The sequence below is a fragment of the Larimichthys crocea genome, chromosome VI (genome assembly GCF_000972845.2).
Source record: "Larimichthys crocea isolate SSNF chromosome VI, L_crocea_2.0, whole genome shotgun sequence".
NCBI classification, from domain to species: domain Eukaryota; kingdom Metazoa; phylum Chordata; class Actinopteri; family Sciaenidae; genus Larimichthys; species Larimichthys crocea.
The window spans coordinates 13,939,039-13,956,839 of record NC_040016.1 but is presented as its reverse complement, the minus strand read 5'-3'; the positions used below and the strand labels follow the sequence as shown (position 1 = coordinate 13,956,839).

Sequence of the window (17,801 nt, the reverse complement as noted above, 5' to 3'; positions counted from 1 at the left end):
ACCCCACCTGCTGAAGTTTAGGGTTACAGATGTTAGGCCTGTACAAATTAAATATTACATTTTCTCTTTCAGTAAAGGCTGATTTATTTAGTGGTAGAAGACATTGTACAGTTCAACCAGTGTCCGTGTGGTGACACATATAACCTGCCAAGGTCAGACATGCCATCGTAACTGACACAGACACATGCATAAAACTGATTTTTTGAGAAGTCTAAGTCACTCTCTCACTCACTTGGATGATTTATTAACCCAGTAAATGTGCAGAGATGAGCTCTGTGAGCCAAAAAGAGATACAAGCTTGTAGAGATAGAACCTGTTCCTGCACCTGTAAGGTATAGCTTCAAACCACAGGTTGGTGGCGGAGGTAAAAAACACACGAGGTAGCAAGGAGACAAGAGTTGAATAAATAACAATAACAAGGATGTGTGCATAACAATAGAAACTGAGATTTAGACTTTCACCACATTTGCATTCAGAACATATTTTATACAAATAAATTTGCCTTGGCTCATATTTTCCATCTTTTTCTCAATGTTGACATGCTAACTGATACACAAGTACAACTACAATAGATTAAAAAAAAGAATAACAATAACCTTCCAATCTGAAAATGAATAATCAATTCCTCTGAGTATTATTTTTTACTTTTAAGTCAGTATGTTGCTGCGTTGTGTTTTATCTGTGTTACCTTAATGTGTTAATGTACTTCCAGGTCCGACACACCCCTGATCTACAAAGCCGTCCCCAGCTGGTTTGTTCGGGTGGAGCACATGGTGGATAAACTGTTGGACAACAATGGGAAATGCTACTGGTAAGCTGTCTTCTAAAACAAGTGACAACTACGTTGGTGTAAAGTGAATTGGCAGCGATAAAGCATCAAACAAGTGGTCTAAAATCCTTCCAAATAGTCCCAAAACAATTACAGCTACGATTCTGCATGGCCACACCAGGTTGCTTGTAGCAGTCAGCCCATCCCTGCAGGATAGCTGTGTATCACCGGGCATAATAATTCGAAATGTGAAGTGGTTGCAAAGATTTTTCTTTGCGAGTAAATGGGGTTAAAATCCTCATCAAAGCATTTTGTAATGACACATGCAGGACTGATGTTTTGTGGAAAACATTAGCATGGTGCTAATTGTAATGGTAGAACGTGGAGGAAAAGTAAGTGTCAGCATGATGGCTTTGCTAAGTGGCATTACCCCTGGTGCTCCCAGTGCTCTTTTCTGAGCCACAGTAGCTGCCTCTGGTAATGGGACTGTCAAACTGAGATGAATGACTAGCTGCTAGGAAGGTGAAGACACACACGTACACAGAGACGCACACACTACTTTAAATGCTATATTCCTTATCTGGAGGGTGCTGCATGTAATACAGAACACTCATCTCCATATGTTAAAGTAATGTACAGACTGTGATTTACATCATTTAAGTAGAAAAAAGGCTACAAGTAATGATTATTTTCTTTGATTAATCTGACAGTATGAACCAGTAAGTTCATCTATAAAATACCTAAATATATTAAATCTGCTGCAAATGTTCACAGCTGAGGAGCTCAACCCAGTGAATTTGCTGTATGCTGATTAATCTTCTATTGAACCATTAATCATTAAAATGTTTCAGAGAAATGTAAGAAATGCGTAGACCTGATGAAAAGATTTTGTTGAATGTGTTTGTGTCTAAAAATCAGTAAATCTGTTTTCATTTTTAAAGATACATTCAACTGTTAGACTGAAATTATACATCTACACACATATTTCCTTCGTGTATCTGTGTGGCTGCACACAGATGGTGATGCTCTTATGCAGCTTTCTAATTAGCCTTTTTCTCCAACCCTAATTATTTGATTTTGTTAAAATAAGTTTTTTTTTTTCTTTTTGATGAGATTCCACTTTCATACTCCAGTTTTAGTCTCTGGAAGATTGCCTGTCTGCCAGTGAGGGTTGCCAGCTCATCAGCATCTTTAAAAAAGTTAAATCCTTGCAGAGTTCAGCATCTCTATGTAAAGTTCATGTTAGCTGATGAGAGACTCCTTCAGAAAGCAAAGTGCTAGTTCGCATATTCTCACAGTGATTTGTTCGTTTTTATCTCCCTTTACTCACATGGTGCAGTGGGTAGACTCAGGCTAAGAGTCTATTGAGTAAGTTCAGACTGATTTCTCCAGATGTCTGCCTGTCTGTCTGAATAAATTAAGGACACAATTAATGAATGCTCACAAGGGGAGCTGATCTTTTCTCGAGGCTCAAGGTGCACGAAATTCGGTCACTTGCGCCTGATCTCAGAACGTAGTTTCTTGGCCGTAAGGGAGAAGAAAATGTGGTGTTGATGCGCTGGTCATAATGATTCAGGCTGAAATCAGACATGTTTTTCTCCTCCATTAATTTTTTCTTTATCTTTTTGTCTTGTTTATATTGTCGCACTTGAGTATATTGGCAACATAAGTGCTTAGTTAGTCCTAGTTTTCTAAGTATAGTTATGAAAAATGTAAGATCAGTTTGATTCATTCTAAAACCCGTTAAGCTGCTACACTAATGTACTTGGACGCTCAAGACTTTATTATTCAACTTCTCAAACATTATGTTTAACTTCTGCTGCACAAGAAAATGCTTTTAGGGTGAGGACTAACCAATGAGGTTGGCTGTGAAGGACCGAGCTGCTAAACTTAGCCTACACTCTGATATATCACCATCCAGGAGCATCCACACTGCTTCAACATGCGGATAAATCTAAAGCTTGACAGGCCAGCTGGGTGTAGTTATAGCTGTTAAGCCATGATTCGACAATGGCTGTTCAGGAGGGCTTTTAGCGAACAGTCAATTGCCTGATTAGTTGCATTTTGTCCTTTTAACACATCTCTTTTTTTCTTCCCTCCATTTTTGTTCCTTTCCCCCGCCCTCCTTACCTTTTTTCCATCAGGCACACACTCAGCTGGTCCCCACCCTGACCACAACCTCTGTCCCTCTGTCTCCCTCTAGTATCCATCCCCAGTGTCTCTCAACTTATAATAGAAGCCTGCGCATATTAAATGGCTCTTCTGTGTGTCTCCAGCAGAAGACAGCACACTTTTAATTCTACATTTAGCATGAAACGAGAGAGGGAGGGTGACTGGTGGAGGAGCGTTGGAGGAGGGTTGGTGAGCAGCAGCAAAAAAAAAAAAAAAATCATTAAATTGATATATTAGGGGCCTAAATAGAAATGCCTCCTACAAATGGGAATTGATGAACTCATTGCTTAGCATGCACATGGATCCTGACTACGATTTATACCCCCCTTGCACTATTCTCCTGAGCAACCCGGCCTGGCACAGCAAGAGAGGGGGAAAGGGAAAATGAGAGAAAGAGGAAGAGATTTTGAGATAGTGGATTAAAGCTACAAATCGGTCGAGGCAAAATATGGAAAGAGCAGAAACGGGGTACAAAGGAGGAAGATGCCTTGAAGGGAATGTTAACCTTTGCAGTTGAGCTTCATGAAGAGAGGAGTGCAATTTATTTTTAGGGCTACAATGAGCAAGAGAAGGAAAAGAAGCCAGATAAATAAAGGAATAATAATGGACTTTATGATAATACTTGCTCTTGTTGTTAGAAAATGCAATATGGTATGTTTTGAAATGTTTCTTCAAAAAAATGTTAAAAAAGTCTCTAAATCACAAAAGTCTCTTGCTTGCCATTGACAGGAATGTGTTTTTCACCAGTTTTTTGGTGTTAACAGTTGAAAAAGACATGATGTATACAAAAGTACAGGTGAAAATGTTTTTTTCCTCAAAGAAAGAAACAGATAAAACAAACAATAATACAACCTCAGAGCTGTTCAAGCAGATATATAATAAAAGGTTGCTATAGGCTGCTAAAATTATCCCGGAAGAGCAAATCTTATCTTTTCTAGCTCTAAAATGTTGTAGCACATATCTGACCCAGTGTTTAAAAGAGGGAGGGGTAGCCTGCTTTCAATTCAGTGGAATGAGTCCTCTGGCTGAAGGAGTGACATAAGCGTTATTTGACTGTGCCCTAGGAACATGATCGTTCTCATGCTGAATACCAAAAATGGCTGTAAGAGAATTTGAATCTGTTGTGGTCTTAGATAGGACATGCCATTGGCAGTGATGTTAGTGTTTTTGTAAACTAAAAGTCTAATTATTTTAACAGTGTTTCAAAGTGCAGGAGGCTGTTCTGTCTTTTTTAAATGTTTTTATTTATTTCAGACTTTTAGCTACAGTAGCTTACTCATACTCGTCAAAAGTAAACCTCCATCCTACATGCAGACTTGCTTGTCCTTGTGTTTGAAATCATGTTTTACATATAAAAGAATAACTGAAACTAAAAAAAAGCCATCTTAACCTCTGTGTGTCTGCAGGGTTCCAGAGTTTGTGCGGGAGAAGCGTTTCGGAAACTGGCTGAGAGACGCACGAGACTGGGCGATTTCGAGGAACCGTTACTGGGGCACGCCTATCCCTCTCTGGGTCAGCGACGACTTTGAGGAGGTGAGGAAAACACGAAACACACAAATACGCACTTGTTATGCTTTCATAGAGTACTTAATGCTTCTAATGTGTCTTTGTACTCTGCAGAGATCACACAATTTGTCTGTGTCATGACCAAATACCAAGTCAGTTACTCTTCTCTCAGTGAGCTGATCGCAGCCTTGGCAGCACTCACAAATCAATCTGGGCTAAGCATGAGAGAGCATAATTGAAAAGTTGAACTCTCCATAACTCTCACTTTTATTTACCATAGAAATTAGTTTGGGGGAAAACTTGTTTCTCTCCAAAGGCAGATCTGCTGCAACGGTATAGGAATCCAGCTCTCCAGCTGTGAATTTTTTTCCTGTCTGACCTCTTTTTGACACTCGTATAATTTAGCATATCTGGCCCTTTTTATGTGTGTGTGTGTGGAGGCTTGTGTAGGAGAAACTTTCTGGCATGGCACGGTGATGTGTCCGTGGTGTCAAACCAGAGAGTGTAGCGTGACTCTGTGCAGTCAAAGTCAGCTCCCCTCAGGCACCATAGTGCCTCTATACACTCAACACATGAATGATTCATTAATGTATACAGCAAATAAACACAAACCAAAATATGCTTGGTTTCTCTTCATGCCGGTTAAGGCAACTTCAAAGGTCCTCAAGACAAACAGCGATCGGGGGGGAAAAGGAAGGAAGACGTGGAAAATAGGGGAGGAGGAGGAGACCGAATAAATTAACTGGTGAAGAAATTGAGGAAGTGAAAGATACGAGAAGGGGGGAGGGAAGAGAGATGAAAAGAGGAGGAGGAAAATAAACGGAAGAGGAAAAGGAAGCAGACAGCGGAGAAGCCAGCCAAACTGTAAATGTTCGTCTGCTCGTGGATGTTCATTGCCAAACCCAGCAGATTATGTGAAGTAGACTGAACTGAATAGAGATGTCAGAATTGGGTTGTTTGAGCATTTGAAAAATGAAGCGTTGGTCCCCTGGCTGAAAGAGGGACAGCCAGCGACCTGTTTCCTGGAAATAGCATTGTGACTGTTTCCAGAGCACTTGCGCTCCCTGGTGCCTCCCTCACACACCCCTCAGCGGCAAATCACACACACTAAACTAAAGCTGTGTCTGTCTGTATGTGTGTCAGTACAGTTTCTATCGCTCAATATCATTTTCTTTTTTGTTCTATCTTCTCTATGTCCCTGTCTTTTCTGGACGTGTTTCTTTTACTCTTTCCATTTCGATGGTGGTGTATCAGACAGTATCTGGGCCATGTTACCTGGTGCTGTGGTAAAACTAGAGCAGAGCCTACAGGTTAACTCTCTGAGGAGACCAGATAACACACTTTACCATACTTTCTAAGGTAAAGTTACTCAGGAAGTAGGGCTGCTATTGAGTTGTGTTGTACTGTGATAATTTAATACATAAACAAGCAGAAAAATACATCACAATTTGGAGGTTTAGCATTGATTGAAAGCTTCAAAGGTTCGCTTTAATCCTTGTGGATTAAATGAATGGTTGGACAATTCTGGAAATGCACTTAGTCACTTTCTTGCCAAGAGTTGGATGAAAAGATCGATACCACTCTTATGTTTCCAGTAATATGAAGCTACCGCCAGCAGCCTGTTAGCTTAGCTTAGTAAACTGCTACCATGGCTCTGGTTTAAGGTAACAAAATCCGCCTACTAGCAGCTCAGTAATTCACATGTTGTACTTTCCATACAAAAAACAAAGAGTAAAAACATTTACCACACAGACACGAGAGGGGTATCGATTTATTTGTCAAAGCTGACTCTCATACAATACGTCAAATGTTTTAATATAATATATTTTAAAAATGCAACTTGAATAAGCGTGTTTCCCAAAATGTCAAACAACAAAAGACAAAAAAAAAACCCTACTGTGCACTGCCAACACAAGACTACATTTGTCCACAGCACTGCAAAGGTCGTTGATGCTTTCCCATTTTACTGATCTGACCGTTACCAGATTTTTTAGGCCAATTTGAAAATCTGATAAAGATAGAAAGTTTTTCAACATAAAAACATCAACCAACAGATGTGATACAGGCTGCAATGTTTTTTTGTTTCTTTCCTCATTGATTAATCATTGCTAAAATGTCAGAAATTTAATAAAAAGATATGAGGTGATATCTACAATGATACAAAACACAGAAAAACAGAAAATCCTAATTTTTCCGGACACTTGAATCAGATAATGCTTGGTATAACTTAAACAGTTGATTATTTAAATTGTAATGATTCATTTTCTTTTAGATCAACTATAATTTCAGCAATATTTAGGAAACTTGGTAATGCTGTTTTATGATATTGCTCCCTTAAACTGTGTGTCACTGTTTTGTTTTTTTTGTGTGTGTGCGTGTGTGCTTGTTTATCAGGTGGTGTGTATCGGGTCCATGACTGAACTCGAGGAACTGACCGGAGTCAAAGTAACTGATCTGCATCGGGAGAGGTGAGTCACTGATCAAACACAGATTATCAGACAGGTACCCAAACGTGCTCAGTGGTGTGTGTCAGCTGTGATCATGCGATACCCTCAGATTCAATGGCTGTCTGTCTGTCTGTGTGTCTGTGTGTGTGTGTGTACATGAGGGGAGTCCGAGCTATGGTGTTTGTGCTTGTATGTGTCCCTGTTAAATCTGTCCTCTGCCTCTCTAATGTGACTCGTGTTCCTGAACCAGATGGGTGTTGCAGAACACAGATCACTTTACTCTTCCTGTCTTAATCCGAATTTTTACCTTTAATCACTTCCATGAAGTTGGCCATCTTTAATTGATGAGGGAGAAAGAGGTCGCATCCGTCCGACTCCTGTGTTTTCAGTTCCACGTTCATCCTGACCTTGCAGGTCTGGAAGGCTTGGAACAATGATGAAAAATATTTTAACCGTCTTAAAGACTCATCTAATTAAAGAATAACTCCTTAGCTGTATGGCAGATGGGTAAAAATGAGTTTGGAAAGTGTTCTTCAGTTGGAAGTTGTATAATTTCCTGATATGTAATGAATATATTAAGCATTATGTGGTTTGCAGAGTTAACTAACCTGCAAAAGATCAGAGAGCTGCAGTATTGACATTCCTTTAACTAGCGATCTCAGCAATTTAATTGAATTTCATTCAAAATCTTGTCTAATTTGCTGATGCAACCAATCTTTTAATCTATTTGAATTCTTTTGACCAACTGTGAAAGTTTGGGCACAGCAAAAACAAGTGCCCAAAAAGATGGATGGATCTCTAATATCTAATCTTATGCATAACACACTGCAAAACTATGTTACACTACCTAAAATGTACTCATCAGTGCACTTCTGTTAGGATAATTCTTGCTCAAGACGCCTTTCCTCAATCAGCCCTGGAGCAGAGCTCTCAGGAGCAGCAGAGAAGCTTTAGTGGCCAGCAGCAGATTACTACAGGTGTAAACCGCATTTTATAGGGAGGAAAAGGGAATTAAATGTGCTGAATCCGTTTTCTGTGTATATAATGTTGTAGTTTAGTTGTTGTTTTTTTATTCACTCAGAATATGACGCCTAACTGCATGACTTTTCTATACAATTGGATTCAACCTGGGTGAATTTGTCATCTTAAATAGATTGATACTCTCTAACTACTATATGGCTGAACCTGCGATTCTGTTTTCATCTGTTAGCTGTCAGCTCCAGCAACTTTAGGGAAGAAACAATAGCTTTTTTCACAGGCTGAATCTGAGTTAGTCGGTATATGGAGTGAATTAATCCATAACCTTGAAGCATAAAGCAATAACCGACCTTATTCTTGTGGGTGTCAGCACAACAACTTCTTTTCTTAAACCTCGTTCACAGGGGTAAAAGATTATGAAATCATTGTTTTGGACCGCAGGCAAAAAACATGTAGACCTGTGGGTCTGTGCTGTGTTTACAAAGGTTTCAAAACATTCTCAAAATAAAACAGAGTTTTAGGAGTTGGTCAAAATTGTTATTGCTGCCATTTGTCTTAACAATTGTACATGATTTCTCTTTCTTTCCCTCCCTCTGTCCATACTTTTGCTGCACAGCATCGACAATCTGACCATCCCGTCACGGTGCGGTAAGGGCGTGCTGCGGAGGGTCACGGAGGTGTTTGATTGCTGGTTTGAGAGCGGCAGCATGCCTTACGCCCAGGTCCACTACCCTTTTGAAAACAGGAAGGAGTTTGAGGACACTTTCCCAGCAGACTTCATTGCCGAAGGCATTGACCAGACAAGAGGATGGTAAGCTGTGGATGATTGGAGAGATGGAGGAAGGGATGGACATAGATGAAGAGTATAGATATAGACACCTTCTCTCTTGAGTGAATATAAGGGATTGACAAGAGCAGAGCATGAATGAAGTGTTCCTGAAGGACTTAGATATAAATAAATTACATTTAAGAAATATGTTTGTCTAAATTGTACCGCAGAGAAATGTTTCAGTCCACCTTTTTAGCCTGACCGTGTGTACCCTTTTTTGTATCCTTCTGCAGGTTCTACACCCTGTTGGTGCTCTCCACAGCACTGTTTGGCAAACCGCCCTTCAAGAATGTCATTGTTAACGGACTGGTACTCGCAAGGTGACTTAACAACTCGCTCATCCTCGTATTTCTTTAATTTGCAAATATATTTCATTGTCATTAAATATTAACACCGCAGTTATTCTATATTTTTCTTATTGTCAGCAAATGCTGTGAAATGATCTGTCTCTAAATACTTACAATACAATTTTGCTGCACTGTCTATGGCCCTGTGCCCGTTTGTTCTTGCAGAAGACTGAACTCTCCACAAACGGATCACAAATGTGGGACGCCGGTTAGCTCACTAGGTAGAGTGTGTGCTCCATGTACGGAGGCTCACTCCTCAGTGCAGCGGCCCAGAGCTCGAATCCGACCTGTGGGCATTTGCTACCTGATGTCCTGTCTCTCTCCCTGCGTACCTGTCACTCTTCATTCTTTATCCTATCCAATAAATGTCCAAAAAATATCTTGGAAAAAAAAAAAGGAAAAAAAAAAATTCTTGGTAGTTTTCTTTTTTTTCTGATTATTAGTCTAACAGAGGTGAATGGTTAGTTTGTTCGGGACTATTTTTAGCTGCGGATTTAGTGCACTAGTGGGTATTTACAGCTGCAGGACGTTCTATGGCTCATTGACTCAAAATAAACTACAGTGCTTATGTTCATAATAATGAGGAAACATGTCAACGGCATGGCCCACAGTTGTGGGTAATATTCTGTGGACAACAGTGGAGATTTATGGCTCATAGGAATAAGCTACTATATATAAGGCTTTTAAAATTTGGTCCATTTTTTGTCTTTAATGGGATTTGTTGACGGTAAGAAAAATCAAGAAACTGTCTCTTATTCTTTCAGTTAATTTCAAACACATTTCTAAAGAATTTTCTGCAGAAATCATTTTTTATAATCGATAGTTTACCCTCCTCTTTAGTTACATTTTTATGTTCAGTGCGGTTATGGGTGCTCTAACATTTAGCCGCTCTACGATAGAACTACTTTTCTTCAGCCCTGGGGTCTAAATGCAGCGACTGTGCTCACAGGCCTGCTGACCTGGAAGGACTAATTTGAATACCAAGTGCATGGTTCCTAACATGCACTTTTGTGCATGTGTATGTGCATTAATGCCTTTGCTTGTCTCGTTCCTGCAGCGATGGACAGAAGATGAGCAAGCGCAAGAAGAACTACCCAGATCCAGCACTGATAGTGCAGAGCTACGGAGCCGATGCCCTCAGGTCAGATCTGTGCTTGAATGTGAACAAGTGTGAGTGTGTGTATCTGAAGCATGAGTGCCAGTGGCAGGATTCCCTGTGTTTACCTACCTTATGTTATTCGCAGGCACGGTTTTAAAAGGTTTGAGTCACTAGCCACGCTTAACTAGGCAGGTTCTGAGTCCTACATACAGTATACACATACTTCACACACGCATACTGTACATACACATGCGTACACACATTGTTTCCCCTTATATATTTGCTCTTTTGCCCTGAGCAGTGAGAGTGCACGTCCATATGGCCTAATGAATAAAGCACTATGTCGTTGCACCATATGCTCACATATAGACTTATGAAGAGTGAGCTGCTGAGGCAAAAAGACAGAGAGGCTACGGTCTGTTTCTCTTTTAGGCTTCGATTGACAATAGAGTATGTCCATTTTGTGCCTTAAAACTTTATTTACAGTATAGCTGTTATGCTACAGTGAGCTTCATAAGTATGACTGCTTTATATAATACACAGGAACTCGACGTGTTAACGTATTTCCAGTCAAACTGGGTGAGGTGACGACCAACTGTCTTCATGGTGGCTCATTTTAAGGTGCTAGAAAGTATTAGTCCGACTGATGGTGCTGCCTATTCTGCATTTTATATCTTACGAGCTGCTGCTATTAAAATCACTCATGGCCTATTGCATTAAGTTGCATCATGTTCTTCCAGAATCATCATCAAAACCTTTTCTAACCAGTCTACACTGTGTGCTGATACCTGCCACAGACTATTATATTTATATGGATTATTCTTATTTTTTTGTTGTTGTCCTGTCAACAGTGTGTTTACTTGGCTTTAATTAAGAGAAAAAGATTAATTCGCTGCTGGTAAAATTAGGTTCTGGCCCAGAAATTTGTGCAGAACATATTCAAGGGAGGACATTTAGCCCAACTGGTGAAGTCATTACAATTCAGATATGTCTGACAGCTGAATAGCTTTGTTATCAGAAGATATAGCCGGCCTCACAGGCTTTAATGCTTTGCTTTAATGGTGTCCGATGTGCACCGTGTAGTTATTGAAATATGACCTAGATACTAATGTTGCGTAGTGGCTTGAAACATCTTTATCATGGTTAGAGAAATCGAGATAAACCAAAGTATTTGTTGCATGGCAAAGATAGCATTTATTAAACTTAACAAAATCTCAAGAGTATCTGAGTCTTGTCAGGAAGAGTAGCTGTGGCTTGTAGCTGCTAATGGGGATCATAATAATAAACCACTGCTTTCCATATATCAGCCACTGGAAACACACACATACTGTTAAGATTTCATTTCATATAGTTTGAATAATCAAGCATATTCTGTATAGAGTACATCTGTTAATCCTGTTGATAAATCACAAAAGAAACTAAATAAACAAATGTATTGATATTCGGCATTCTGGCATTCGACGCGTTCTCTTTCACTACAGGTTATATGTTGCTCCTTCTTCCAAAATAAGTGATTTTGTTTGACTTAAGTTTAAAATAGCTCCCTCTGTGCAAACTTTGTTTTCCCACAACACTCTTGCTATGGTGGCCTGTACCTTCCCATATAGCATACATTTAAAGTAACTTTAGTGAATGTATAACTGGGGCAGCGCTGCTCAGTTTTGTGAAGTTTATTCTGACTATCACTTGCATCTCTCTGCCCTCAACACAAACTTTGTGTCGGTCCACATACACGTAAAGCTTCACTCTCTTCTACACATCCTATGCACACATTTAAGTCATTACCTGTGTAGACACTGCATGCTTCACTCACCAGTCCTGCAGTACTCACCAACTCCTTTGCTGTCTCCTGTTGTAGACTGTACCTCATCAACTCTCCTGTAGTGAGAGCAGAGAACCTGCGTTTCAAAGAGGATGGAGTGCGAGACGTGCTGAAGGATGTCTTCCTGCCGTGGTATAATGCCTATCGCTTCCTGGTGCAGAACGTACAAAGGTTACAAAAGGTACATGTGTAACAAATAGAATATAATAAGAATAAAGCACTGCTAAATACTACAGCAGTCACTATTTTAACCGATTAGAAAGTTGTTAGCCTGATGAAGTAATGTAGTAATGGTGCAGTAATCCCTTCCCCTGACACCCTGTCAAGAGTTAACTGATAGCTGCTTATTTGTGTCCAAGACATTGTTGCCAGATTGTCTCTGCATATTAAAATCTATCATGTGAGAGCAGTGGTTTAAAAAGAAAAAAAAGAGCTTGTAATATTTCTTTAGCCGGCTGATTCTTTACAAAGAGTAGCACTTCATTTACTCTCCATGTGCTGTCCAAATTCTCCTGTAAGATGCCAAATGTTGGCGTGCTCTTGTGCCCTAGTGGTTTAAAGCAGAGACCATGAACCACAACATTATCCAGTCCAGCTGGAGACCTTTGTTGCATGTCGTTTCCATATTCCTCTCCTCTCTTGTTCTGTTGTTTCTACTGTCACGTCTGTAATAAAAGGCATAAAGATCTTCAAAAGAACTTTAAAAGTAATGAAACACAAGATGTTCGTTGTTGAGGATTTTATAAATTCATTTACCATTTATTTCCTTTGATCTCTTCTAACATCAAACTAATTCAGGCACTTTGCTATGTGATGATCATCTGGAGAAGCAGCAAGTATAAATAAAAAGAAAAAAAAAGAAATTCTGTTATAACTGTTATAAGGCTATTTGACAAAAGCAGCACAGTAGCTACAGAGCTTGTTTTTGCTCGACTGTAGATGGCTTTCATCAACATCTCTTCCTGATATGTGATACAGGTTTCAGCTGCTTCACATCAGTGATAATAAGAGTCCAATCAAATTATCTGGGGTTAATTTGTGTTAATGCTTTGTTTAACTGTGTTTGTGTACTTATGTGTTGTAGGAGGATGATAACCAGTTCCTGTACAATGAAAACACAGCGAAGCAGAGTGACAACATCATGGACAAATGGATTCAGTCCTTTACACAGTCCCTCATCCAGTTCTTCAAGGCTGAGATGGACGGTGAGACAAATTAATATCGTCAAATCTATTGTATCTTGAAACTTAATAACACTGTTACTATATTCAGTGTAAACTAGCTGACAATTGTTTCTGGTTGCAGCTTACCGTCTTTACACCGTCGTGCCTCGGCTGGTCAAGTTTGTCGATATGCTCACTAACTGGTACGTCAGGACAAACAGACGCCGTCTGAAGGTGAGATAACATCTCTGACTCAGTGCTTGTTTATAGAGTTTATGTAAGGAAGATGCAAGGTGCAGGCTAATAACTAAAATGTATAGAGTCCCAGGAGTGACAATTACTTGTAGTAGAAGGATCTGATGAGTCAAAAGTATAATTATATAACATATAATTTACATAAAACATACGCATAAAAACAGATGGTGCTACTCTTTGCATTTTGTGTACTGTACTTTTTCTTCTTTTCGCTTTATTGTGCACATAAATTATTCATTCATATAATGCAAACAGTGAAGTCTCTTGATCATGGCCTCCATCTGTGGTCATTTTATAGCAATCAGTTTGTGGCTCTCCTGGTCAACATTAGGTTGATCGTGGATTGGGGATCCATGCACTGATGTCTGCTAGAGCACATTTATCTTTCCGCCGTTCCAAGGGGACCGCTTGTATTGATGCATGTGTGAACTTTGTAGGGAGAGAGTGGCACAGAGGACTGCCTGTGGGCGCTGGAAACCCTCTTCAGCGTTCTGTTCTCCATGTGCAGGCTAATGGTGAGTCATAATGTTTCTGAGTGTTTGTGAGACTAAGAGAGAAAAGAGATTGTACGGAGGAAATTTCTCGTGGTGAGGTTTTTACTTTTGTGCATGCAAGACAAAAAAATAATGCTGGTATGGAAGGGGTGTGTGTGTGCTTGCATGGCTATGAATAATCCATGAGCAGTCGGAGTTTTTTATTTATAACATATTGAAGATGTTTGCATGTGAGGCGAGAAGCACGCTATCCCAGATCAATACAGATCAGCTGTGAGCGATACAAATTAATTAGCCGTGGTTGAAATGGAAGAGGATCACATTAGCTGTAACCTCACTCTGGCACAATTATTTAAACTTTTGCACCATTTGAGAGAGAAAAACATTTTTTATTTAAGCTGCCTCTGACTTTTAGACCTTTTAAGTCAGAAAATGTAAACTACAGCACAGAGCATCTAATAATCTTCTCTTCCCTTTTCTTTCATGTCTTCTTGCTTTCTTCTCTCTTACCCCTCAGGCTCCCTTCACACCCTTCATTACAGAAATGATGTACCAAAATCTGCGTCACCTCATTGACCCTGCTTCGGTTGAAGAGAAGGACACCAGCAGCATCCACTATCTCATGCTGCCCCAAGTCAGGTTGGAAAAATCTTGAGTAAAGCGTAAAGAAACATCTACTGCTTTGACTGCTTATTTGCTTTGCAGTAGTTGGTCATAGTATATAAATATAAATAATAATCTGAAGGGATTATACATTTGCCCTCTCTTTAGCATCAGCTACACAGCACCACCTGACGCTTACAGAATCTGTACTTCAACCACAGTGGTGTAACCAAGGTCGTCTAGTTTAAAAACTTCCGCTCTTGCCACACAGTCACCCTGCAGCTCACACAGAAACCCCCCTTGTGTTAGTCACTTTTCTCACAGGATATCCACTGCTGATCCAGAGCCTAATCAGTTTCAGCCAGAGTTCGTAGCCTTACTTTCCCCCAACCGTATCACAGTCTGAAGTCCTCTGAGTAAAAGCTTTTGAAACTCGAGAGTCTACAGTAGTTCCTAGATAACTGTCAGGCTTCGCAGCAGCTGTTCTCTTTGTGTCTTAACCAGTTTTTTTTTCTCTTCTTCCCTGCTGTTCACGACTTCATCTTCCACCACTCTGATTAAGTCTTCCATTTATTAGTTTGTTATTTTGTGGGATTAATTGGTTCGGCGCAGAAAGTACTTAAAAGCAAATCTTTACAAGCTCATGTGTCAAAGACAAGGCTCTTTGTTTCTGGTTGATAAAAAGGAATTATAGATGATGCATTTTCCATAGCGGTACAAAGTCAGTTCCAACCAGCAACCAGGTTCAAGACGTTGAAATCCTTGTGCACAGCCTCCCTCAAGTTCACAGCTACCTTCTTTAAAAACCACTTATTTTTAGAGTAAGACTGTTGATGTCTTTTTTAGAGTAATAGGAGTTTCTGCATTTTTAACAGAGACCTAAAACACCCACACAGTACTGCACAGGCCCTGTCTTGACTGTCAGCCCTGCAAATGGATATTGCTCACAAAATATGAACATTTCATTTCCTTCACTTCAATTACTTCAGAAAGTGAAATGTGGGCCTTGGTGGCTGATCAGTTTTATAATGCCTGGGAGGAATTTCTAATTGCCCCAAACTTAATTGCATCATCTTTAACTACATAAAAAAAGTTCTGACATGATTAAACATCCATTTGTTTTAGCAAAAGGAAATAAGTTTGTGTAATGGTTCTTATAATCTCCCCTGTCACTTAGACAGCACTCAGTGCTGCTGCTTTATTAGCCGCTTGTCCTTCCTGCTGTCGAATGGGACTACTTCACCCTCCTCCCAAAGGTCAGCTACCAATCAGGCAGTGGGAACAGCTGCTCCTCAATCAGCTCATTAAATGATTGGCCGTCCTTTGCGTCCTCTCCTCTCTCATTTTACTCCGCTATTGTGTGCACGCACGGAAGAACACACTGCACCCACAAGAGTAAATGAACAAGCATTGCACGTACACACAGACACAGTCTGTGTTCCTGCAGACTAATATCGCTATTATGCGTGATTATCAGTGGCTGTGCAGCTCTAATTTGGATTCAGAGGTGGAAGTCTTAGTGTACCTTATTAGTGGATGCTCCTGAGTTAAACTCTGGCGCTGATGGTTCTGAACTCTGTCTTTATTTAGATGTGAGCTGCTAACCATGTCACACTCTGTAATTCATTTTCTTCAATAGAATAGCAATTTGAATTTCTAAACCACCATTAACCAGAAAATGACAAATGCTGCCTGTGAGTTGTTCCAGAAATAAACCTACATCCCCTAACTGAGCCCTGAAATCATACAGAATTTTCCCCAGAAGATAGGTTTACCTGAAGAATATTCCTCTCACCCTCCATCCTCTTATTACAAGACGGCAGCTCACTCATGTCACACCCATTACAACTGCAAAAGTTTCACCAGGTAGAGGAGTTTCAGATAAAACACGGAGAAGTGAAGTGAGGGAGCTCAAATGCTCATACCATGACATTGTCACACTACTTATGATGTGGTGAGACATAGATTTTCTTTATTCATGTTTCTGTTTTTCAGGGAGAGTGTGATTGACAAGCGCATTGAGAATGCCGTCTCCCAGATGCAGTCTGTGATTGAGCTGGGCAGAGTGATCCGAGACAGGAAGACCCTGCCTGTCAAGGTGAATCATCAGCATTACCCAGTACATTCATACACAGCGTAACACTGTACAGTGAATTAAAACTCTAGGAAACAAATGACAGATTGGCTCTTATTGGCTTTTTACAGATGTAGTGACATTGTTATGTTAAGTGAGTGACAAGAAATGTCGGTTTAGAAATTTAGAAAATATGTTTAAAGTCATTTTGAAACACCGCCTCTATTAGAAAGTTCACCAGCAGAGACAGGTTTATTCTCAGTTCTATTATTTACGAGATCCAAAAAAAAAAGTCTAGTATGGTATAGTTGCTTTTGCTTCTGGAGCTACTGACCAACCATAATGTCGGTGTGTATTTCAGTACCCATTGAAGGAGGTGGTAGTTATACACCAGGACCCAGAGGCTCTGAACGACATCCAGTCTCTGCAGAAATACATCCTGGAAGTAAGTAAGCACCCTTTTGTACCAGTGTTCTGTTTGAAAGCAAGATGTGCATCTTCGTCTCATGTTTCCTCTAAGTGTTTCCCTACTTCACTTGCTTTGATCAGTACTAAAGATAGTACTGCAGTATTGATAAAGTATGTTAAGTGAAACATCCCTTAGAACCTTGTTGGCACTCTAAAGCCAGTATGTCGACTTGATAGAGGGGATGTACGACAGAGGAAGCACATCTTCACACACCATTTGTATCTTTAGCTGTAATTAAAATTTCTGTGCTTGGTTAATTTAAAAAGGGGGTGGAGCAGATGCCTTGGAAAATGATTTCACATTTGATCTACTCCACTTGGCACACACACAACCCCCCTATCAAATATAGAGTGTAGCCAGAAGCAGTATTTTTATTTTTTTACCAGCACACAAACATTACTGTTGATCTGTAGGCATACTTAAAGTCACGGTAATGTCACAGTATAATATTTCTCAGTAAGTTTAACTTTCCAGCTAAAGTAGATGTTTTATTCGACTTCTTGTGGGTTTCACTTTGTCATTTTTTGTGAAAGTAACATCATTGTTGGATAGTTGTGTAATGGAAAGTGCAGATTAATTACAGAAGTTTGTTGTCCGAGAGACTGTAAAAATGGCTACACTAAATGACAGACTAATTGTCATAGCCTTTTAGTGCAGAAACCCATTAACCTGACATTTTCCATTTGTCTTTGGGTTTGATTTTCCATCAACAAAACTCAGTCGTTACTTTTCCACATGACTCAGATAACGTCACTGCTGCCGTATATAGGAACA

At 39.9% G+C, this 17,801-nt stretch overlaps 1 protein-coding gene across 1 annotated transcript in view; it reads left to right on the top strand.

Moving 5' to 3' along the window:
• The window catches only part of iars1 (isoleucyl-tRNA synthetase 1), a 48,299-nt gene that overhangs the window by 17,333 nt on the left and 13,165 nt on the right, over positions 1 to 17,801 (top strand). The window contains exons 13-25 of the mRNA XM_010746395.3: positions 713 to 811; positions 4,348 to 4,474; positions 6,842 to 6,915; positions 8,489 to 8,683; positions 8,935 to 9,021; positions 10,106 to 10,189; positions 12,006 to 12,150; positions 13,054 to 13,174; positions 13,275 to 13,366; positions 13,825 to 13,902; positions 14,399 to 14,520; positions 16,480 to 16,582; positions 16,920 to 17,003. Of these exons, the coding sequence (XP_010744697.3) occupies positions 713 to 811; positions 4,348 to 4,474; positions 6,842 to 6,915; positions 8,489 to 8,683; positions 8,935 to 9,021; positions 10,106 to 10,189; positions 12,006 to 12,150; positions 13,054 to 13,174; positions 13,275 to 13,366; positions 13,825 to 13,902; positions 14,399 to 14,520; positions 16,480 to 16,582; positions 16,920 to 17,003 (1,411 nt within the window). The remainder of the gene's footprint in view (positions 1 to 712; positions 812 to 4,347; positions 4,475 to 6,841; positions 6,916 to 8,488; positions 8,684 to 8,934; positions 9,022 to 10,105; positions 10,190 to 12,005; positions 12,151 to 13,053; positions 13,175 to 13,274; positions 13,367 to 13,824; positions 13,903 to 14,398; positions 14,521 to 16,479; positions 16,583 to 16,919; positions 17,004 to 17,801) is intronic.